The 24,594-nt window shown below is 39.7% G+C and overlaps 1 protein-coding gene across 1 annotated transcript; it reads left to right on the plus strand.

The window, feature by feature from the left end:
- Positions 1 to 13,428: 13,428 nt before the first annotated feature.
- LOC120364949 (large ribosomal subunit protein eL39-like) lies at positions 13,429 to 13,858 on the plus strand. The gene has a single exon (XM_039471808.2). It carries the CDS (start codon positions 13,480 to 13,482, stop codon positions 13,657 to 13,659), a length of 180 nt encoding a protein of 59 aa, XP_039327742.2. The 5' UTR covers positions 13,429 to 13,479; the 3' UTR covers positions 13,660 to 13,858.
- Positions 13,859 to 24,594: the final 10,736 nt, after the last annotated feature.

The following is a 24,594-nucleotide window of genomic DNA, read 5'->3' on the forward strand; positions in this document are numbered from 1 at the left end:
GTGCCCAGAGTTGAAAACATCCATTTTAAAAACTGGAAGAGATCTGAGTCCTAGCAAAATTCTCTCACTTAAAAGCTGAAGTAACCATCACCCAGGGAGGAGAAGTGATGGGCCGAAGGTTCCATAGCTCACGATTGAAGAGCCAGGACCTAGTTTCCCCAGCTCCGGTTCCATGCCCCTCCTGCTTAGATAGCTGGCTATTTCAGGAACAAATGCCAGGTACCAAAACACATACGCCAGGGCTTGCCCTAGCTTTGTTAAAAATCTGGGTCTTCCAGCCCTGAACCCGTTAGCAATTCATGGGGCTTGCTGAATCAAGGAGGCCCAGACAGGACTCCAGTGGGGGCAGAGAGGGCAGGGGAGTGGAGGTGTGTGATCAGGGCTCTCAAAGGCTGGAATCAACAGGGAATGCCTTTGGCTAATCCAGTTGAAAGTCCCCAGGGTCGGAGAGAATAGGCACAAAATTATAGCTGTCCTAGCCAGAATCTCCCATGAGAGGCTTTTCCAGAGCTGGTTTTTACCACACTTGCCGTCTATGTAATTATCACCTGAACAGAGCCTCCCCTTTTCAGACAACCCTGTATTGTGAGAAGCCCATGAAACCCACTGAAATATGCCCAAGGGCCCCACTGAGTCATGCAAAACGTTTTACCCTCGGCCTGTAAGGCTATTCATTTCATCATAGTGCACTTCCCAATGCACTCATAATTAGTCTTTAAAGACTTCAAAATGCCTTTTAAAGACGTACTCCTGTATAAAAAAAATTGCTGGGGAAAATAGAAATCACAAAGTGATTTAGGGAAACTAGAATAACCCTCGCTTGCCTGGGAACTAGAGTAGTCTCTGGGCACTTTCAGGCAGGCCAGTTAAGGGCAGAGGGGACAAGAAGAGGGATGGAACTCCAAGTCTCCATGTCAGTGTGTGGAAGGTGGGGGCAACTGGGGCTTCCACCCTTAAAAGGAGGCTGTGTTGAAAAACCTATAAGAGATAGAAAAATGTTGGAGTTGCTATAAAAGAGGAGTGAGGGGCAGGCATGCCCCCACCAAGACACCAATCTCCCACCATCCTCCAGCATAGTGATGGCTGGATGTGAGGCTTTACTCTTTAAAACAGGCGCCCCCAAACTACGGCCCTCCCATGGTCTGAGGGACAGTGAACTGGCCCCCTGTGTAAAAAGTCTGGGGACGCCTGCTATAAAAGATATAATTGGTATTATTACTGCAATGTTGATGAGACATGGATATTGCTAGTTATGCTTTTCCATACCTGGAACTTCTGCTGCTTCCTACTCACCACAGCCATACACCCCTGACTGCTCCTGACAGGCATGTAGGCGACTTGAGCAGCACCGTGTGGTGGGGGCCGGGCGTGGTTTGCCAGTTGTGGATCCAACCTGGGGTCTCTCGGCTCCCATAGTGTTAGACTCAGGTTGAGGAAGACGGATTCTTGCTTGTGTACATGGGGAAAGAGGATGAGAAAGTGCTTCACTCAAGAGACACTTTGTAGGGATCTTCTACTCAATAACACGTAAAAATGTGAAAGAGGATCTCAGCCATCAGGTGTTATCTGGCCTCCTGTCCCAGATCTCTGATTTAATACGTATTGATAGAATGATGGAGCCAAATGTTAGAATCCAAACAGGATGGATTTGAGGAGAAATCTGGCGGAGTGCTCTAGCGTCACAAAATTTATGGTCATCCTTGCTTCCTTGCAATGGGAATAAATCAGTCTCGGGGCATCTAAATTACATGTTCGCATTGTTACATCCTAACTGACAAAGCATAAGTACCTACTTCAGTTTAGGAGCTATTGTAAGATTAAGGCATGGCTCCTGTGCTTAAGAAACATCAGTCTAGACCAGGTGTCCCCCAACTTTTTACACAGGGGGCCAGTTCACTGTCCCTCAGACCATTGGAGGGCCGCCACATACTGTGCTCCTCTCACTGACCACCAATGAAAGAGGTGCCCCTTCCTGAAGTGTGGCGGGGGGCCGGATAAATGGCCTCAGGGGGCTGAATGCGGCCCGTGGGCTATAGTTTGGGGATGCCTGGTCTAGACAGAGGAGAAAGCCCCAAAAGCTGTATGTACTTGGACAAACCTTCACAGTACTTATGAGTGTCAAATGTGCTACTGTGTATAAAGATCTTCAGCAGTGCCTGGCCCTTAGTAAGTCTAAGGGCATAAGTGACAGCCACTGCTGTTGCTATTGTTTCTAAGAGTTGAGTCCAGGCCAAACATGCATTAGGAATAACTCCTCCCTCTCACAGGGGCCAATGTTTACCCTGAAATTCCCCTTTTCCACTCTGCTGATCTACAAGGAACAATTCAACTTCCCCCACCCCCACCAAAAAAACCCTTATACTGAGACCAGCTTAGCCATAGAGACCCCCACCCAGGCAGTGCGGAAGGCATTGAGAAGCAGACACCCAGGTAGAACAGCAAGGGGGGACCATCTTGGGGCCAAAAGCCTTCCAAACTGAGAGCCTCAGGGGCTGACAGCATTCTGGGCTGAGGGCCTCGAACAGACTCTGACCCATGTACTTATTCTCTGAACAGGTGATTATCATTAGCAGATGTTCAGCATTTTATCATAACACAAAAATATACCAATTAGACAGCTGGTGCCTGCTTACTACTGATCACAAACTAAAAAGTATTCATGAGGAAGCCACGGGGGCAGGGTCAGATATCCCATGCTTAAAGAATTGTTTTAACTGGTGTATGATATTTATATGTTGTCCTGCCACTTTCGAATGCCCCAGGTCATTTTCTACTTGGTGGGTGGGGGCAGCTAGGTTTTCCTTGCCATTGTTGTTCTTGGCAAACAATATATTTTATCACACACTCAGCATTTCTCAGCAATCATACACTTAGCATTTCTCAACATTTTCCCCCTTCTTTCTTTGACAAAGCGAGGTAAGCAAGCACAGCTTTATCTTGGTGAACTATTTCTTGGATTTGAGATCTGCACCTGTAGACTACAAAAAGAGAAACAAAACAGATCAATAACATAATTACAATAGTAATTATAGATTCCCCAAGAGTTTTCACCCAAATCCCTGGATTTAGGGCTGCCAATCCATCAGCAGCTCCCTCAAGCACCTCTGATTCTGAAATCAAAGTTAGATGTGCTTTGAGAAGCTTGAAAAACTTGTTCTTTTAGTTTTCTCATATCCAGTGATAGGTTGCCAACATGCCCTTCCAGCTGATGTTTTAGTCTTTCCCAATTATGTTCTGTCTCATTACACTTTCAGAGTTAATAAAGTCAATCTGTAACTCTCCCACCACCAAAAGATATGGGGGGTTTAACCCAGCTCTGAACCTAAAGAGCTTTTATTCCTTATAAACTCCAATGAATAAGAATTGGGGCCTGATCTTCCATTATGTTTTCCTTCCCAGACTTCTATTGGTTTTAGGGCCATAGGTACTTTTCAAATTCTTTTTATTCAGCTCTTATCATTGGCCATGCCATTTTTGGTCATGGTCCTACTAATCTTCCATTTACATCTACTCGGGGATCTAATCAAGTCATGGGCCAATATGTGAAATTTCCTTTTTCGTCTATCCCAAGTCCAGAAATACTCACCGTAATGGTGATAACCGCCGTCATACTCACGGTAACAGGCTGTCCTGCTTTCCTCAGGTTTTCCTCAGCCATCTGTGAAAGCTTTAAATGTCTGGATGGTACCCACACCGGTTTCCGATTCGGACCTTGGAGAAACACAAACAAATCCTCTACCCCATATTATTATATTGCCTTTTTCCAATTCTTTGTGAGTGGCTCTCGTTACCAAATTGCCTTAACAATTTCTCCCTTGGATTGTTTATTCAGGTGTTGTTCAGCCGCTGTTAATTGTCCTCCTCTTGGCAAACTCAAAAAAATCAAAGTCAATCATGCTACCTTTAGTTGCATTTGTGAAGTTCTATATTCAATATTTCCTTCCACAACTAAAAGAAGCTCCAGGACCTCCTTGGTTTATTTTTAAACCTGCCATTGCTTGTGCCAGTGAGGAAGCTTTGTGTAAATTTCCTCCTATTCCATCACACGCCTTAATGTAACCTGAGTGTGCTTCCCTTTAAATGGCCATAAAGCAACCTGGCATTCGGAATTAGCATTATAAAATGCTAGTACATGTAATACAATATCCTAAGCCTCTGTTTCTGATATGGCCTCTCATAGGGCTTCCTGTGATAGAGCTGTAAAGTTGGTATATGACTCTTTTGGCCCCTGCTTAACAGCTCCAAATGAAGGATCCTCCTTGCCTCCTGATGCAATCTCCCCCAAGCCCCCAAACACACCTTCCCAATCCGCTTCATGACCAAACCAACCTGTGGGGAACATTCCCGTGTGAGACCCCCAAAAGGCGTGAGTCTCACTATACGGTGAGTTTGATCCCAAACACAGTTTCCTACTGGAGGCAGTCGAGCTATCCGAAAAGAGGATCTGAAAGACGGATGATCAGTTTCTAATATCAACCACAAGATCGTTTGGGCCTAAAACTATGTGTTGCTGCTAGACCGAGTGACCCCCTACCAGCAACCGGTTCCTGCTTTTAACCTTTTTATGACTCTTTAAGAATAAGCCTTAAACCTTACCTGACTGCCTTGTACCCTAGATAATGGTTTAACTGTCGATATTTGCAAAGCAAATGCCACCATAAGGGATGGCTTTGATTTCTGACTCAGAGACTCCTGAATGGGGAAGTTGAGATAAGTTGAGTCAGGAGTAGACAAAAGAGAATCTGGTTAAAAGACATTCTGATGAGCAAAACCAGAAAACCTTTTCACATCTCAGTTCTAAAACAAGGTCAAACCAGAGATACCTGCAGCCAGGAGGAATAATGTTTGGATGTAAACAAGCTTTGTGAATAATGTTTGGATGCAAACAAGCTTTGTGATTACAGGAAATTCTGTTACTTTTTACGACCACTGATTGCATATCTGACTTCTCTATTGTATAGGCCATGTGAGGCATACATTTGCATTCCTCTTGCTATGACGTAAACCAGAGCCAAGAAAGTGTATTTATTCCTGGCCTTTGAAAAATAAAATTTGCTGTTTAGGCACAACCTATCAGCCCTCCAGACGCCTCGCTTTCTCTCTCTCTGTCTTTATTATTTTTCCAGGTGCACTCCCTCTTCCAGGTATTGGGACCCTCTTGCAGGTCGAGAGACCCCCGGCAGACGTGCCTACCCATCCCGGACGGTCCACGACATCTGGCGACCCAGATGGGACTCGAACCCACAATCCCCCACGACACCAACCACAGCAGCCTATGACCGAAAAGGAGCCCATGCACCAGTTCCTGTAAGCTGGTCTATGGCAATGTTAATTGGAGGCTGAACGTTAACATTTATATTAGCTTCAATATTAGCCTGATTATCAGTCAGTCCACCAGGTCTTAAAGTGTAAAAATTGAGACGGAGATAAACAATTTCAGGTTAAAGTATCCCAGTCTATAAGAATCAACCAAAATTGCCACACTTCTAAATCTCCCTTTTTTCTCACTAGTTGAATTCCTGCCTGAACAGAACCAGTTACTGTAGTTCTAGGAGTATAGATCCCTGAACCAGTTGCCATAGTTCTAGGAGTGCACACAGCAACAGAAAAATCTAGTTTCACCTTTGAGGTGGCTTCCAATTCTTTTAATGGAGAAATATCAGGAGGATCTGGCTATCCCTCGACAAGATAATGAGGGAGGACTGACAGGCGCACCTTTTCCTCATTTGGCTTTTCATCCTTTTGCTCTATAATCTCTCTGCATACTTCATCATACTCCCTTTCCTTTCCTGAATCTTCTTCCTCATTGTCTGTCTGAAACAGCTCTAAGGCAAAATGTGCTAAAGCCTAAAGAGACCACACTAAATAAGCCTCATGTTTGCTTGATATTTGTCCCATGTTACCCTAATACTACCTAGAGAGGTCCCCCAGCTCTCTGAGATTTTTTTAAGAGTTCTCAGACTATTTCCGAGTTCCCCCAACTAACCCTGGGAGATTTCTTTCAAGAGTTCTCAGGCTATTTCGAGGTCCCCCTAACTCACCTGGGAGATTCTTTCAAAAGTTCCTGGGCTCCTTCTGAGCTCCCCCAACTTACCTGGGGGATTTTTTTCTCAAGAGTACTCAGGATACCTTCAGCTCAGCTTCTCCTTTCTCCATTGCTCAGGTGACCCTTCATCTGGATTCGAGCCCTATGTTGGGTGCCACTTACTGAGACCAGGTCAGCTGTAGAGACCCCCACCCAGGTGGTGCTGAGGGTATTGAGAAGCAAACACCCTGAAAGAACAGCAAAATGGGACTATCTTGGGGCCAACAACCTTCCAAGTTGAGAGCCTCAGGGGCTGACAGCATTCTGGGCTGAAGACCTCGAGCAGACTCTGACCCATGTTTTTATTCTCTCTGAACAGATGATGATTATTAACAAACGGATGTTCAGTATTTTCTAATAACACAAAAATATACCAAGTAGGCAGCTGATGCCCGCTTACCACTGATCAGACAAACTAAAAAGTATTTTCCACAACGGAGTCATGGGGGAAGGGTCAGATATCCCATGCTTAAAGAATTGTTTAAACTGGTGTATGATATTTATATATTGTCCTGCCACTTGAGAATGCCCCAAGTTGTTTTCTACTCGGGGGGATGGCTAGATGTTCCTTGCCATCGTTCTTCTTAGAAAACTATCTATTTTATCATACACTCAGCATTTTTCAACAATCATACACTTAGCATTTCTCAACACCTTTAGTTGAAAATGTCATTATCCTTTTATTGGAATTATTGCAATAAAGTGGTGTTCCTGCCTCTTGGACTAGATTATCTACTTCCAAACCATTCTCCACTTTGTCCAGAGAATGATGTTTACAAAATGTAGATAGGGTCTCTTCTGGAAAGTCTTAAATAACTTTCATTTCCTGCAAAGAAAATATTATGTAAAATATTTAAGCTAAGGAACATGGACCCTGCTTCTCCCTAACTCTTATGTTGTCCCAAACTTCAAAAATAACAAAAGCAACTTAGTTTCCTAAACTTGTCACACTGTATGCTGGTTTTATGGTTCCTTATCTCAAATGCTAATTTCTTTATTCTCCACCCTGAATTCTAAGGCCTTCTGGGTAAATTCTGTTTATTCTTCAACCTCCTTGCTATGGACTGAATATGTGTGTCCTCTCAAAATTCATGTGTTGAAGCCTTCATCTCCAAAGTGATGGTCTCCAATATCACTTTCATCAGTCTTAAAATTTTGCATCTTTTGCAAAATTTTATAGAGTATTATAGAGTTTCACTTTGCCTTTTGTTTACACTGAATTTTTATTTTATTTTAGCTGTTTTTAACAATAAGTAGTAAATGGTCCAGTAATCCAGTAATGATAATGACACAATGGGCATGAACAAATCCAGTGATTTGCTAGTAATTTTTAAAAAATTTCTCAAAAAAGCCAAAAGCTCTAACTTACACTCTTGGCCAATTGCCATCACTACAATTACAATAGGTTGTCATCGGAGCATAGATGAGAGGGACATCTAAACCAGACTAAGGATTGAAGAAGGGCTTTCCATGGGGGTGGCATTGGAATTCACCCTTCCATTATCTCAGGTCCTTCCTAGCCTCATCACAGAAAGTTCATCACTCTCCTCACTATAAAACTTCTCTGTGCATGTGCTCTTACTGTCACCTCCTCTCTAGTTGTACTGTTATTTAATGATACATATGTCTTCCTCCTAAAATGAACTTTTAAGGGCAAGAACACTATCTTATTCATCTCAGTATTCTCAAACACTTCTAGAGTATCTAACACATGGTGGATACTCAGTTAACATTTAAATAAATGGATAGAGTTTCACTCTGCCTTTTTATGAATGGATGGATGGATGGATGGATGCTCAATAAACATTTCCAGTGTTTTGTTATCTGAGCAAAATTGAAACTTGGAAAGAATTCTTTAAGTAAATCACTTAAAATCTGCATGACAAAGAAATTAAGTTAAACTTTGTTAAAATGAAATTAAAATGATTAAAGTAAGTTGTCTTATAATAAAAATTTAGATCATATGTATAATTAGTACTATTTTTAGAAATGGAGGGTGAAATTTTAAAAAAAAATCTGATAGCATCAATGAGGACATTGTAATTTCAGGTTGGAATATTAACTATAAGTAAAAGGAATACTTTTGAAAAAAAATTTAAGTTTGGCCAGGCATGGTGACTCATGCTTGTAATCCCAGCACTTTGGGAGGCTGAGGTGGGTTGATCATCAGGTCAGGAGTTTGAGACCAGCCTAGCCAACACAGTGAAACTAAAAATACAAAAATTAGCTGGGCATGGTGGTGGGTGACTATAATCCCATCTACTCAGGAGGCTGAGGCAGGAGAATTGCTTGAACCTGGGAGACAGAGATTGCAGTGAGCCGAGATTGCACCACTGCACTCCAGCCTGGGTGACAGAGCTAGACTTCATCTCAAAAAAAAAATAAATAAATAAATAACATTTTGTGTCTTTTCAGTAGGGCCTCTCTTCATATTTTTATATGTAATAAATTGCATTTAAGTGTATTTGGCTAATTTTCCTTCTTTAGTTGAAAACAGACAAAATTCTGATGTCATTGTCAAAGACTGTATTTTGAACAGTAGCCCAATATCACTTTCATCAGTCTTAAAATTTTGCATCTTTTGCAAAATTTTATAGAGTATTATAGAGTTTCACTTTGCCTTTTGTTTACACTGAATTTTTATTTTATTTTAGCTGTTTTTAACAATAAGTAGTAAATGGTCCAGTAATCCAGTAATGATAATGACCCAATGGGCATGAACAAATCCAGTGATTTGCTAGTAATTTTTTAAAAATTTCTCAAAAAAGCCAAAAGCTCTAACTTATACTCTTGGCCAATTGCCATAGTGTAAATACTCCACTATGGCCAATGTCAAGATTCGAGTGTGATGTCACTGAACTGGGAGTTGGGAAAAGATGTGTATGCTGACTCTGAGAGGCCCTCTGAGCCAGCTTGAGCACACCATTGACAAGGGACTAGTGTTCAGCAGGAAGTGAGGTTTGAGTGGTCATTAATTGTTAAATTTTTCATTTTCTGGTGGATGTGTCTCTATGCTATGATGACTTTTGTCTTTTTTTTTAAGACAGGGTCTGACTCTGTTGCCCAGTCTGTAGTGCAGTGCTGTGATCTCAGCCCATTGCAGTCTCTGCCTCCTGGGCTCAAGTGATCCTCTCACCTCAGGCTCCTAAGTACCTGGGACTACAGGCACATACCACCACACCTGCATAACTTTTGCACTTTTTTGTAGAGATGGGGTTTTGCCATATTGTCCAGGCTGGTCTTGATCTCCTGAGCTAAGTGATCCACTGACCTTGGCCTCCCAAAGTGCTAGGATTACAGATGTTATCCTCTGTGCCTGGCCTGACTTTTATTTTTCTAGTAAGCCTTGTAATCAACAAGATTCAAAAATTAGGAAACCCATGTACATCATTTAAAGCTTCCTAGTTGCCTTTAAAAAGTAAATAAAACCTTGGTAATATTCTGTAGTATCTCTAGATACTGGTGTTTCCTGTGAATTCTCTTGTTCCCAAACGTAATACTCTTCCCAGACTGACCACCAGTCCTATATTCAGGACTGTAACAGCAATATGCTCATACCGTCTTAATAATAATCTTGCTAATACCATCAAAAAACTGAAACTAAGCCTAAATTCTCTATTTCCCTTCCTCCCCTGAAGCACAGGAACCTCCTTGCAAATTGTTACAGACTGCATTGTTTCCCCCAAAAATGTATATGTTGAAGCTCTAACCCCCAGTGTGACTGTATTCGAGATAGGGCCTTTTGAGAGACAATTAAGGTTAAGTAAGGTCATATGGGTGGGGCACTAATCCAACAGTACTTAGAATAAGTGTCCTTAGAAGAAGAAGAGACACCCAGGAGGTGTGCACACAGAGAAAAGGCCAGGTACAGCAAGAAGATGGTTATCTGCCAGCGAGGTAGAGAGGCCTTCAGAGAACTAACCCCGATGGCATCTTAATCTTGAATTTCTAGGATGCAGAAATGTGAGAAAATCAGTTTCTATCATTTAAGCCACCCAGCCTGTGGTATTTTGCTATGGCAGCCTGAGCAGACTAATATACAAATGAATCACTGGAATACCCTTGACTATTTCCTAATTCTTTATAGTAAATGCACAAACTAATAATGGCCCTGGTATATGTGTGAATATGCTTACATGCATATATTTTGTATTTCAACCCCATAATTTGGCATATAGATCGCTTATTTAAAGATTGTTGAGATTGACACCGGACAGTCTGCCGATTACTACAACTTGATCTGCCAAATTAACCTGTCAGCTTCATTTAAAAATATGCATTTTGGGAATTGCCATAATATAAAATATTCTTGCACATACTGTATTAGAGTCATGTAATCAAAGACATGTAGGTGATTTAAAACAAAACAAAACTTAGTTTGCTGAAGTGAACCTGGAGTTTCGGACAATGCTGTCTCTATTTACCTTTATCTGTCTGTTTCTGAAGCAAGATGATGCCGGCAATGAACTTTTTCCAAATTGCCATTTTTTCCAAATGAAATGGGCCAAAGAATGAACATAACTGTATTTAAAATACAGTTTTATTTGGCCCAAGCACAACTAATCTGAGTAATCTCAGACCTCACCAACATAGTTCTATTTGCCAGAACCCCCCAGTCACTTCCACAAGGGTGCCAGTAAATCCAGATCACTGGTACCACCTGCAAACACACACAGGCAGCCCACTGTTGGAAGAAACTGTGAAGAGTTTGGTTCTTAGACCTTAGTTACACCTTCATTTGCTGCTAACAAAGAACTAGTTAGTTGACGTTCTGGGTTAAGTATAAGGCTCTCTCTGGCTTTCAGAGCACCTTAGCTTACCTTCTTCATCCCACTTCACTCCTCCTCCTGTTCCACAACCTCTCTGCATATAGAGGAACAGGAATCTGAAGGGTTTGACTGGCCTCTGTGCCCTCGGTGCTGACTCTGATACTACTCCTTGAAACTTAATGAAAATATGATAAAGATGATGAAGAGTCAATACCACTGAAGAGGAAATAGAAATGGCAGATAAAGAGCTGAAAGTACATTATGTTTCACTGGTTATTAAAAGAATGCCATATTAAAAAATAATATTTGCTACTTATCAAACTGACACATTTAATAAAATGATAGCCATTAAGATAAATAGCCTTGAGTTCAACATCTCTGTCATTTATTATCTGATGTTGCTGAACAGCAATTTTGTACTATGTGTTAAAAACCTTTAAAGTGTGCATGTGTCTTCTGCTTTCCGGCCCAGATGAAGTAAAAGGTACTAGATTTACTCTCCTGCCTGAAATTACCAAAAAGAAAAAGAAAAAAATGTTAAATAATGATTTTCAAGATACCAGACTGCAAGCAATGAAAGATAATTATTGCGAAAAGACAGGAAACAAATGAGGTGAGCCCTACAATTGCTTAGCTTACTGCCTTGAGAGTTCCCAGACCAAGATACAGGGAGGGGAAACTCAAGTGGAGCCCAGAGTTTAGGATATGGAGCTGAGAGGGTCAGAAACTCAAACTAGAGGTCTCTGAACAAGGTACTGGAAAGTTAAGAGCTTCACAGAGAGATCTGCAGAAAGTCTTCCTTAAGTATTCAGCTGAGTATTGATCAGAAGATACAGTGAGGAAACCACCAAAGGCTGGAGAAAGAACCACCTAATAGAATTGAAGGTCAAAGGGCCGGGCGCGGTGGCTCAAGCCTGTAATCCCAGCACTTTGGGAGGCCGAGGTGGGTGGATCACGAGGTCGAGAGATCGAGACCATCCTGGTCAACATGGTGAAACCCCGTCTCTACTAAAAATACAAAAAACTAGCTGGGCCTGGTGGCGCGTGCCTGTAATCCCAGCTACTCAGGAGGCTGAGGCAGGAGAATTGCCTGAACCCAGGAGGCGGAGGTTGCGGTGAGCCGAGATCGCGCCATTGCACTCCAGCCTGGGTAACAAGAGCGAAACTCCGTCTCAAAAAAAAAAAAAAAAAAGAATTGAAGGTCAAAATTCCTGCCACACACTATTCACAATGGCAAAGACATGGAACCAACTAATGCTTATCAACAGTGATTTTGATAAAGAAAATGTGGTACATATACACCAAGGAATACTACGCGTCATAAAAGAATGAAATTATGTCTTTTGCAGCAACATGGATGCAGCTGGAGGTCATTATCCTAAGTGAACAGAAATCCAACCACCACAGGTTCTCAGTTATACATGGGAGCTGAACATTGGATACACATGGACATAAAGATGGAGAAAATAGACTCTGAGGACTACTAGAGGGAGGAGGGAGGAATGGGGGCAAGGGCTGAAAATCTGCCTATTGGGTACCATACTCACTACCTAGGTGATGGGATCATTTATATACCAAACCTCAGCATCACACGATATACTCATGTAACAAAGCCGCATATGTACTCCCTGAACCTAAAATAAGTGTCAATTTTTAAAAAACCAAACACTACACAGGGCTGGATATAAAGCATGTTTCCACAAGACAGATTTTTAAAACTTCATAATTCATTAAATAGATACACAGAAGGATCTTGCCTCAGCAATGGAAAAGAATAAGCCCTAGACTGAGCACTACTCAACTGTTGCATAACAAATCTTAAAATTAAGACTAAAAAGGATCCAATTGTTTCCTGCTAAGTTAACTGCATCACAGAACAAAGTCTATGAATATTGATAGGAATACAAAAATACGCAGTATTCAGCAAGACAAAATTGACAATGTTCAGAATATCATAAAAAATTGTCATGCAAAGAAGCAAGAAAGTGTGATCCATCATGAGAATGATCCCTCAAAACTAGCCCAGAACTGACACAGATGTTAGAATTATCAGACAAGGACATGAAAACAGTTGTAACTGTATTCCGTACATTCAAGTAGAGGCATAGAAGATTTTTTAAAGATCCAAATCATACTTCTAAAGATAAAATTTATAATATCTGATGTAAAGAAATATACCAAGTGGTATTGTGACAGATTTGATATTGCAGAAGAAAAAATTAGTGAATTTGAATTTATAGCAAGATAAACTAGAAAGAGAAAATAGTTTTTTAAAAAAATTAACAAAGCATCAGAAAGCTGTGTGACGACTTCAAGTAACCAAATATATGTATAGTCAGGGTCCCCAAAGTGGGAGTCAGGAGGGAGATAAGTGGGGGAAAAAAATGTTTATAGAAATAATGGCCAAAATTTTACTGAATTTAATGAATACTATAACCCCCAAATTTCAAGAAGCCCAACAAACACCAACCACAAGAATCAAGGACAAATAATGAAAATAGTGAGAAAAAGAAAAATCTTCAAATCAGCAAGAGAAAAAGGACACATTAAATGCAGGGCAAAAGTCCTTCTAAGCTCGGTCTTCCGGCTGCCGCCTTCCTCTCTTCCTTTCTCCGCCATCGTGGTATGTGCTTTCCTCCGTTTCTCGCCATGTCTTCTCACAAGACTTTCAGGATTAAGCGATTCCCGGCCAAGAAACAAAAGCAAAATCGTCCCATGCCCCAGTGGATTCGGATGAAAACTGGTAATAAAATCAGGTACAACTCCAGAAGGAGACACTGGAGAAGAACCAGGCTTGGTCTGTAAGAAATTACGCATGCGACGGCACCCATGCTTACGCTGCCTGAAGGTCACGATCGTGTTACCAAACCAAGCTATCTGGAGACGTGTGAACAGATTCCGTTCCGTATCTGTTATGAAGGCATTAGTTAGTACGACCCACAGGGCTTCTATTATTCATGTTTAAAAAAAAAAAAAAGGTTTTGGTTGCTTGGGTTCAGTAATAAATATGTGAGACCTTTCACTTCAAATAAATAAATAAATAAATACAGGACAACAAAAGTAAGGATGACATCAGGTTTCTTGCAGGAAAACAGAAAAGTGGAGCAATGTCTTTAAGTACCAAAAGAAAAAAAGCTGTCAACATGAATTCTATATCCAGAAAAAATACTTTGTAAATGCTAAGTTAAAATAAGTACTTTTTCAGACATAGAAAAACTAAAATAGCTCATCACCATCAAAACCCAACTGAGAGACATATTAAAGGACGTCAACTAGGTAGGAGAAAAATTATAACAGATATCACCACAAACAAAATAGGAGAACCAAAACTACATGGGTAAATATAGAAACTATTTTATTTTGAATTAAGTGTCTTTGATAACTCATTGTTTAAACAAAAATAACAACAAAGTGTGGGGTTTATAACGTATGCACAAGTGCGTGGTATGGCAATAATACCACAGTAGTTGAGAGAGAAGAAATGGAAGTATAGTATTGTTAGATTTTTATACTACATGTGAAGTCATACGACATCATTTGAAAGTAGAGTGTTATAAATTAAAGATACATGCTGTACACCCTAAAGCATCCACTTAAAAAAGAATTATAAACACTAAGTCAACAGAGGAGACAAAATAGAATCATTTATGACATTTAATTAATACAAAATATAAGATGTAACAATGAGGAAGAGGGGAATGAAGAACAGATTGAAGAAATGAAAAGCAATAGCATGATGAGATTTAAACATAAAAATATAAGTAATCATTTTAAATGTAAGGGGCGTGAATATTCCAATTAAAAGGCAATGTTCAATTAGAATAAAAATAGAGCAAGACCCAACTCCGCACTGCCTATAGGAAACACACATCAAATGTAAAAGCACAAAGAGGTTGAGTAAAAATATGAAAAAAAAAATGCATCACGATAATGCTAATCAAAAAGTTGGAGTGAACTATGTTATATTTATAAAGTAGATTTCAGAGCAAAGAATATTACCAAGGATCCAGAAAGTCATTGCATAATTGTAAAGAGATCATTTTATGAAGAGAAATAATCCTGAAAGTTTATGCTCCTAGTAACAGAGCTTTGAAGTTCACGAAACAAAAAATGACAGATCTACAAGGAGAATTAAACAAGTCTGCAATTATGGCCAGAGATTTTAACATCTTCTTAATAATTGATGGAACAAATGCATTAAAAATTCAGTAACAATACAGAATATTTTAACAATATTAACCAACTTATTGACATTTATAGAACACTTTGACTTATAATGCTTTGCTTATACACAGAACATTTATCAAGATAGACAAGATATTCTAAGTCATAAAACAAGCCTCAATGAATTTAAAATGACTTAAGTTATACAAAACATGTACTGTGATTACAGTGGAATTAAATTGGATGTCAACAGCAGAAAGAGCTCTGAAAAATTCTCAAGTATTTATAAAGTAAACATATTTTAAATATGAAGTTGAGGTTCATAACAGATGTACAAGTAAGTTGTATGTTTTATGTAATACATTTTTAAAGAAATTATTTTGAATTGAATGATAGTTTAAAGAAATATAAAAATTTGTAGGCTATGACTAAAGAGTACTTGAGAGAAATGTGTAACACTAAGTGCCTTTATTTGAAAAGAAGAAAGTTAATCTGTAGTTCCACCTATTTGGGAGGCTGAAATGGGAGGATCCTTGAATTCAGGACTTCAAGACCAGCCTGAGCAGCTTAGGTTAGGCCCAAGAAGAAAGTTCTTATAGCTTCCAATAAGAAACTAGAAATAGAAGAGAATATGAAACCCAAATAACTAAAAGAATGGAAATAATAAAAATCAGAGTAGAAATAAATAAAATAGAAAATGGGGGGGAAAACAGAGAAAGTCAATAAAACCAAAAACTGATTGAGATTGATAAAACTGATAAATTTCTAGCCAGATGGAATAGAAAAAAAGGAGAGAAGACACATATTGCCACTATCAGGAATGAGAGATATCACTATAGATTATACAACTATTAAAAGGATGATAAGGAAATATTACTAACAACTTTATGCCTACAAATCTGACAGCTTGGATAAAATGTGAAAATTTCTTGAAAGACACAAATGACCAAAACTCATTCAAGAAAAAATAGATAACCTGAATAGCCCTATATCCATGAAAGACATTGAATTTGTACTTCAAAATTTTTCCCATGGAGAAAACTCCTATGCCCAGATGGTTTCACTGGTACTAGAGCAAACATTTATGAAGAAATATCCACCCTGCATAAACTCCTCCAGAAAGCTGAAGAGAAAGGAACTCATTCTTCGAAAACAGCATTACTCTAATACTAAAATCCCACAAAGGTTTGGCGAGAAAACTAAAGAACAGTGTCTCTCATGAACATAGATGCAAAAAATTCTAAACAAAGTTTTAGTGAATGAATCTAAGAATATATATAAAGGATAATACATCATGACCAAGTGAGATTCATCCAGGAATGCATGGTAGGTTTAGCATTCAAAAATCAATTAATTTGCCCTGTGTGGTAGTGAATTGGAGATGTCAACTTGATTGTGTTAAGGGATACTCAGATAGCTGGTAAAGTATTATATCTGACTGTGTCTGAGAGGGTGTTTCCAGAAGAGACTGACTTTAGAATCCGTGAACTGAGTGAGGAAAATCCACCCTCACCCATTGTGAGCAGACACCATCCAGTAAGCTGAGGGCCCAGATAGAACAAAAAGGCAGAGGAAAAGCAAATTCACTCTTCTGGAGCTTCTTCTGCCTTTGGACAGCAGAACTCCAGGTATTCTGGCCTTCAGACTCCAGGATTTGGAACCCTCTGTTTCTCGGGCATATGGCCTCATTCTGAGCGTTAGAGCACAGGCTCCCCTGTTTCTCAGGCCTTCAGACTAAGCTACACCACTAACTTCCAAGGTTCACCATCTTACAGTTGGTCAATTGAGGAACTTCTCAGCCTCCATAATTGCATAAGCCAATTCCCATACCAAATCCCCTCACCTTTATCTATACTATGTATCTAGTTCATTCTGTTTCTCTGGAGAGCCCTGACTATTTCACCGTATTAACAAAATAAAAAATAATGAATTTGATCATCATGTTAACAAATACATAAAAAGCATTTGACAATATCCAACATCCACTCCTGATATAAATAAATAAATCCTCTTAGCAAAGTAAAAATAGAAGGAAACTTCCTCAACCTGATAAGGGATGTCTATAGCAACCCTGCAACTAACCTCATATTTAATAGTGAAAGAAGACCCCCCTAAGATCAGAAACAAGACAGGGGTGTTTTGCTCTCATCACTTCAAGTAGACATTGTACTGGAGACCCTAGCCCAGGTGTCCCCAAACTACAGCCCGCGGGCTGCATGTGGCCCCCTGATGCCCTTTATACGGCCCCCCCGCCGCACTTCAGGAAGGCGCACCTCTTTCATTGGTGGTCAGTGAGAGGAGCACAGTATGTGGCGGCCCTCCAACGGTCTGAGGGACAGGCCCCCTGTGTAAAAAGTCTGGGGACGCCTGCCCTAGCCAGTGCAATAAGTCAAGTTAAAAAAAAAAAAAGAAATCCAACTATATTAAAAAGGAAGTAATGCTGTCTTTATTCGTGGATGAGATCATTGTTTCTGAGTATCCAGCGGATCTACGGAAGACCTACGAGCAAGTGCATTTAGCAAGGTTAGAGACCAGAGCAACATACGAAAAGAGCGCTTGTATTTCCTTATGTTAAAAAAGAAAAATCAGACATCAAAATTTAAAAACTTTACCATTTAAAATAGCATTAAAAATATGAAATACTTGGAATAACCTCAACGCAAAAAAGTACCAAGCATTGCTAAGGTAAATTTTAAAAGATCTAAATAAATGAAGAGACATATCGTTAACGTACGGCAAAGGCCGCAGTTGCTTTTGCAGCAACATAATGTCAGCATATCAGTACTCCTCAGATTGGTCTATAGATTCAACACAATCCAAATCCAAATCCCAATACCGTTTTTTATAAAAATTAACAAACCGACTCTCAACTCTTCATAGAAACACAAAGGACTTAAAATAACATAAACAACTTTGAGAAAGAACAAAGTTGGAGGACTAACACTAACGGATTTCAAGGTTTATTACACAGTTACACCAATCATGGCAAGGTGGGATTGGGGTCCAGATACGCAATCATGGAGGGAGATACAGAGTTCAGAAACAGACACCCACGAAACAGGCGATGATTTCTGACAAAGGTGCAAAGGCAATTCAGTGGAGAAACAATTGTATTTTCAACAGATACGCTGAAATAATTGGACATATATATGCAAAAACCTGAAACTCAAGCACATCCAAAAACTTACCCAGAATATCTAAAAATTCAAATTGGATCACAGCCAAAGCTAAGTTAAGGCAGGTACATTCTCAGTGATTAATTTGCCTGAGGTTATTTGCTTTGAAACAGGAGGGGTAGGAGAAGCTATTCTTAACCACCTGACCCCATAAAAAGATGCGAAGGCATAATCTACAAAGGCATGGCATAGAATGGGAGGCATCACACTCCCTTCTGAGCAGGCTGTATAAAGGGCTAAGGAGGCTCTGGTGTCTCTTGACACCAAGAATATTCTGCAGACTCAAGATCTCAGAAGACAGCCTACTGGGCAGGGAAGCAGGGCTCCTCTCACAGAGCACTCCTGCACCCTGGAGGGATGACCACACAAGTTTCTCAAGTCTCTGTGGCCAGAGCACATCCACAGTGCAGAACAGGAAAAGGTGAGCATGTGGGAACCCAGGCTACCTTACGCTCTCCCAGATGATTGCTGGAGAAGTTGAGGCAGCACTGGAGATCTCCATCCCACAGTCTTCAGCTAGCAGGGAAATGTGAGTAAAGACACTTACTTTTAAGAGACCTCATGTGATCTTACAAGTGGGTGAGGCAGAGGGACTTTGGGTTACAAGTGCACCATTAAAAAATCTCTGGAAGAAATGAAATCATTTTCAGTTGCTATCTTTGGATGGTAGAGTTCTAGGTCATTTTCGTTTTCTTCTTTAGAATTTCTATATTGTGTGGATGTTTTGCACTAAATATGTAATTACCTTGATAGTCATAAAAAGCAATACAGCCATTTTAAATGTATTAAAAATTTCTGAAGCAAAATCAGAATTTAAGTTGCGGGTACTTACGAGCCACCATCTGCAGTCCTTCAGCAGATTGATTCAATGGCTAACGCTGATATCATAAATCCTGCAAAGAAGTTTCTTTCTGGCCAGAAGTCGATGGCAGCAAGTGGAAATTTGGGACATACACTTTGTGTTAATGAGTTGTAATACTGAAGCACATATTACAGGAGAGAGCTGAACATTCTCTCAGCCCAGAGCAGCAAACACATGAAAGTCAGAAGTCTATAATATAACATTTGTCTCTTTTTCAGTGAGGTAAAAATAAGGCATAAATGCAGGTAATTATTGCCAGCTGCCCTAAAGTCATAAAACATTCTACTTTAAAAGTTTTATAGTGTATGGCCCCATTATTGTGAAACACAAATTCATTATAAATGTATAGAAAAGAAGGATGAGAAGAAATGTACCAACATATTAATGGAATGAGGATTTACATAGTAGAATTATGAATACTTTTCTTTCCATTTTGCTATTTTTGGGTTCTATTTTCCTCATTTTGCTCCAGCAAGCATTTGTCACTTTCATAATCAGAAAGATTACAAAGTTATAATATTTTTAAAAATCTTATAAAGAGAAATGAAGGCTGACTGGATATGTAACTATGTGCATGTACAAATCTGTCTGACTCTCTGGGATCATACTTCTTCTATCTTGCAAAATGAGGAGGTTGAACTAGATAAATTTTAAAGCCCTTTTTACTATAAAATTTACTCTCACTTAAAATTTTCAGAGACTACATGTGAAAAACTCTGGTTCTCTTATGTTTAAGCTTAAAAATAAAGATGCTACTAGGAGAGGTTTTTAATTTCTCCAAAAGCTCTTTCTTCCTCAGATGGTCTACCAAGCTAGACATTCTGCCCTAGATTTTCTTCTTTCAAACTGAGTCCCTTATTGGTTCAGATGAGATGAATTCTGAAGTTCAGATTGCTAGGCCTTCATGTTTATTTATAAGCTTCTTACTGAAGCACATAGCTTGTACTTGCTCAAACTGATGCAGCCTTTTTCATGCCATACTGCCCATAAATTATCCAAATACCAAGTTTCCAGATTGATTTTTATTCTCCTCTCCCCCATTAAGTCATCATATTAATCACTACAACATTTTCCTTCACTGAGGATATTGATGAATGGGAAGTAAATTATCTGTCAATTGCATATTCACCAAAATATGTAAGATTATTCCAGACTTCTTAAAAAGTAGCCATCCAGAACTGCTCACTAGAAGTACTAGGAGTCCGATTTCCTTTGAGTTACAGCAACAGATGTGCTGGACTCTCCATGGAAAGGCTAACGCTCAAGTAATCACATTGGTGCACATGAATTGGATTTTATTAGTTGCCATTATTATTTATGGTTTGCTGAGGAGCACTGACGCATAGCTCTTTGCAGACTCAGGTCTTAGCTCACTTACCATGGCAATACTGAGCCCAGGGTATATTTTTCCTTTATAAATATCTATTCCTTAAAGGCATCAATCCACAAACTCAAAACCGAACAAGTCTGACACAACTGTAGGGTAAGATGTGATGTTTCCCTATCCCTCTTATGGTTGATGACCTCTTTTTGAGGAACACACTATTTATTACCTTTCCCAGACAGGTACACTAGAGGACATTGGGACTCGCCACACATTAATGTGGGAGGTACTATGGTATCATGGTTACAAATGTGAGCCTTAGAGTCACACAGATCCCGATTAAGTTCTGGCTCTGTCACTTACTGCCTATCATCCTCAGAAAGTTACTTAACCTTTTGGGGCTTCTCTTTGCTCAACTGTAAAATGAAAATAATAATAGCTATCCCTTGGGTTTTTAATCAGGATTAAAAGACATAAGATATTGTAGACCTCTTACGAGAGTGCTTAGAGCATAGATAATATCCAGCAAGTTTTCACAAGTGTGATGAAGGAGATAAAGAACAGGGCTGCTGCTTACGGTCACAGTGAATTGCAATTTTACCTATTCCAGAGAGGTTATCTGACTTCCCCAGGCAGCTATTTTAATATTTTGTGTCCACTGAGTTACCTTTACTCTAGGCAGATCATTTTCATTGCTCACCATGTTTTCTGCTATTGTTTGGACTCAGATCTCATATGTTCCCTGGTGTAGTGTTCTCACTGCTGCTTAGTGTTCCCCTGTGTTGACACGTTTCTGGGCACAAATTGTATTGATGAGCCAATGACTGAATGATCTAGCTTAACACAATAAGCTCTAAAAGCAGTTCTTCCACAAACATTTTAAAGCCTTTATTTTATTCTTATTTTTTTCATAAAATGACAGTAAAAGAAAGAAAAGAGACTATTTCACCTGTGTTAGTGGTAGGGAATAAAAGTCTGAGCATCCTCATGGCTGAAAAGAAAACCACAATAATACTTTGCATTTCCCTTTCCAGCATGCTTCACAAAAAAAATATATATATATATTTTTATAGAAAACCAGGAAGAGGAGCAGAGGTATATGTACTTTAAATGTGTTTCATCAGCTAGGAGATGAAGGCCAAAGGAGAAACATGTTTTCTTTTGCAGCTGGTCAGCTATTCAGAAACCCATTAGTTCACAGCACCATGAATCACCTATTCATTTAATATGCTCCATTCTTTTGGGGCAACCAGAGGCTTCTATTTGCAGTTTGCTAGAGCTGCTTCTGATCATCATCATCATCATCATCATCATCATCATCATCATCATCATCGTAACAACAGTAGCAATAATAATAATGACTAACGTCACTGAGTCCTCATGTATCAGATGTTCTGAGTTTCTCACAGGTATTAACTCATTGAATCCTTCCACAACCATATGAAGTACGTATAATTATTACTCCCATTATAACAAAGAGGAAAATGTGGTACAACAGATCCTCAAATGTCATTTTATTATAACATTGAGGGAAAAAAATACTTCCCAGCTGGGGCCGCTGTCTGTGGGTTTTCTCCAGCTACTCCAGTTTCCTCCCACATCCGAAAGCTGTTGGCACGTGTACATGGTCCCAGTCTGAGGAGTGTGTGTGTGTGTGTGTGTGTGTGTATACTTAGGCTGGGTGTGTGTACTTATGCTGGGTGAAGGGAGGGCTGCTTTGTACCCTGTGCTCTGAGCTGCTGGAATAGGCTCAGAGCCACCTGTGACCCTGAACTGGAAAAGTTGAGTAAATAATGATCTTACCTGTTTGTATTCATCTTTCTTAAATGTATGTATGGTTCACATTTATTTCCATGTTTAGCGTTAGAAGTGTTTTGGTTTTTATTTTGAAATTTGATGATCTTTTTGTGAGCATAAATATGCTACAGTAACTAACTCTTATTTATATCAATTTGTCTATGGTAAACTTGGTTTCCTTATCTGTCATTTTGCTTAATGTCACAGTTTCCAAGAACCTATTGATGACATTAGGTGAGGACTTGCTGTCCTTGTTAGGGGACACATAACTGGTGTATAGTGTGGCAGTTAAGAGCACAGGACTTGCAAAGATGACCCTGAGGAGCAGCTCTCTGGACCCTCTGGCTCTTTCCATTCATCTACCTTTCCATCCATGGCACTCTGCCACTGTGAACTAAAAGCATGACACTGTTCCAAAGGCAACTGCTTCTGGGTCCATGAGTTGACTGACACAGATTTAAATGAAATAAATTTTAAAGGAAACAAAAAGTATTGGGCCATAAGCCCAAACCTCAACTTCCTTTATCAAACTTCTGCCATTTCTTATCCATAGTCATGAGTGATTAGAAGAAGGATGAAGGAGCACAAACAAAGCTTATGTTTATGCTTTGAATAATAAAAGGAACAACAGTTTAGGGACCAGCTGTTCAATCTAATGCAAATGGCATATTGCATCTCTAACAAACCAGACTTCCGTTACACATTTTTTCCTTTTTTTTTTTTTTTATTGTACTTTAGGTTCTGGGGTACATGTGCAGATCATGCAGGATTGTTGTATAGGTACACACATGGCAATGTGGTTTGCTGCCTCCATCCCCTGTCACCTACATCTGGCATTTCTCCCCATGTTATCCCTCCCCGACCTCCCTACCCCACACTGTCCCTCCCTTGCCCGCCTCCAACAGATCCCAGTGTGTGATGCTCCCCTCCCTGTGTCCATGTGTTTTTATTGTTCAACACCTGCCTATGAGAACATGTGGTGTTTGATTTTCTGTTCCTGTGTCAGTTTGCTGAGAATTAGTTTCCAGATTCATCCATGTCCTACAAAGGACATGAACTCATCCTTTTTTATGGCTTCATAGTATTCCATGGTGTATATGTGCCACATTTCCCTGTCCAGTGTATCATCAATGGGCATTTGGGTTGGTTCCAGATCTTTTGCTATTGTAAACAGTGCCGCTATGAACATACGTTTGCATGTGTCTTTATAATAGAATGACTTATAATCCTTTGGGTATATACCCAGTAGTGGGATTGCTGGGTCAAATGGAATTTCTATTTCTAGGTCCTTGAGGAAGTGCCACACTGTCCTCCACAATGGTTGAACTAATTTACACTCCCACCAATAGTGTAAAAGTGTTCCTATTTCTCTACATCCTCTCCAGCATCTGTTGTCTCCAGATATTTTAATGATCGCCATTCTAACTGGTGTGAGATGGTATCTCAATGTGGTTTTGATTTGCATTTCTCTAATAATGAGTGATGAGCATTTTTTTCATATGTTTGTTGACCTCATATATGTCGTCTTTTGAAAAATGTCTGTTCATATCCTTTGCCCACTTTTGGATGGGTTTTTTTTTTTTTTTCTTGTAAATCTATTTTAGTTCTTTGTAGATTCTCAATATTAGCCCTCTGTCAGATGGGTTAATTGCAAAAATTTTTTCCCATTCTGTTCATTGCCGATTCACTCTAATGACTGTTTCTTTTGCTGTACAGAAGCTCTGGAGTTTAATTAGGTCCCATTTGTCTATTTTGGCTTTTATTGCCAATGCTTTTGGTGTTTTAGTCACGACGTTCTTGCCTATGCCTATGTCATGAATGGTTTTGCCTATGTTTTCTTCTAGGGTTTTTATGGTGTTAGGTCTTATGTTTAAATCTTTAACCCCTCTGGAGTTAATTTTAGTGTGAGGTATCAGGAAGGGGTCCAGTTTCTGCTTTCTGCAGTTTTTCCAACACCATTTATTAAACAGGGAATCCTTTCTCCATTGCTTGTTTTTGTCAGGTTTGTCAAAGATCAGATGGTTGTAGATGTGTGGTGTTGCCTCCAGGGCCTCTGTTCTGGTCCATTGGTCTATATCTCTGTTTTGTTACCAATCCCATGCTGTTTTGATTACTGTAGCCTTGTAGTATAGTTTGAAATCAGGTAGTGTGATGTCTCCGGCTTTGTTCTTTTTGCTTAGGATTGTCTTGGCTATGCGGGCTCTCTTTTGGTTCCACATGAAGTTTAAGGTGGATTTGTCCAGTTCTGTGAAGGTCATCGGTAGCTTGATAGGGATAGCATTGACTCTATAAATTACTTTGGGCAGTATGGCCATTTTCATGATATTGATTCTTCCTAACCATGAGCACGGAATGTTTTTCCATCTGTTTATGTCCTCTCTTATTTCCTTGAGCAGCGGTTTGTAGTTCTCCTTGAA

Source organism: Saimiri boliviensis, chromosome 1 (genome assembly GCF_048565385.1).
Source record: "Saimiri boliviensis isolate mSaiBol1 chromosome 1, mSaiBol1.pri, whole genome shotgun sequence".
Taxonomy (NCBI): Eukaryota; Metazoa; Chordata; class Mammalia; order Primates; family Cebidae; genus Saimiri; species Saimiri boliviensis.

What these genes read in the sequence shown, in the direction of transcription:
- LOC120364949 (XM_039471808.2), top strand. Translation starts at nt 13,480, where the DNA reads ATGTGCTTTCCTCCGTTTCTCGCCATGTCTTCTCACAAGACTTTCAGG.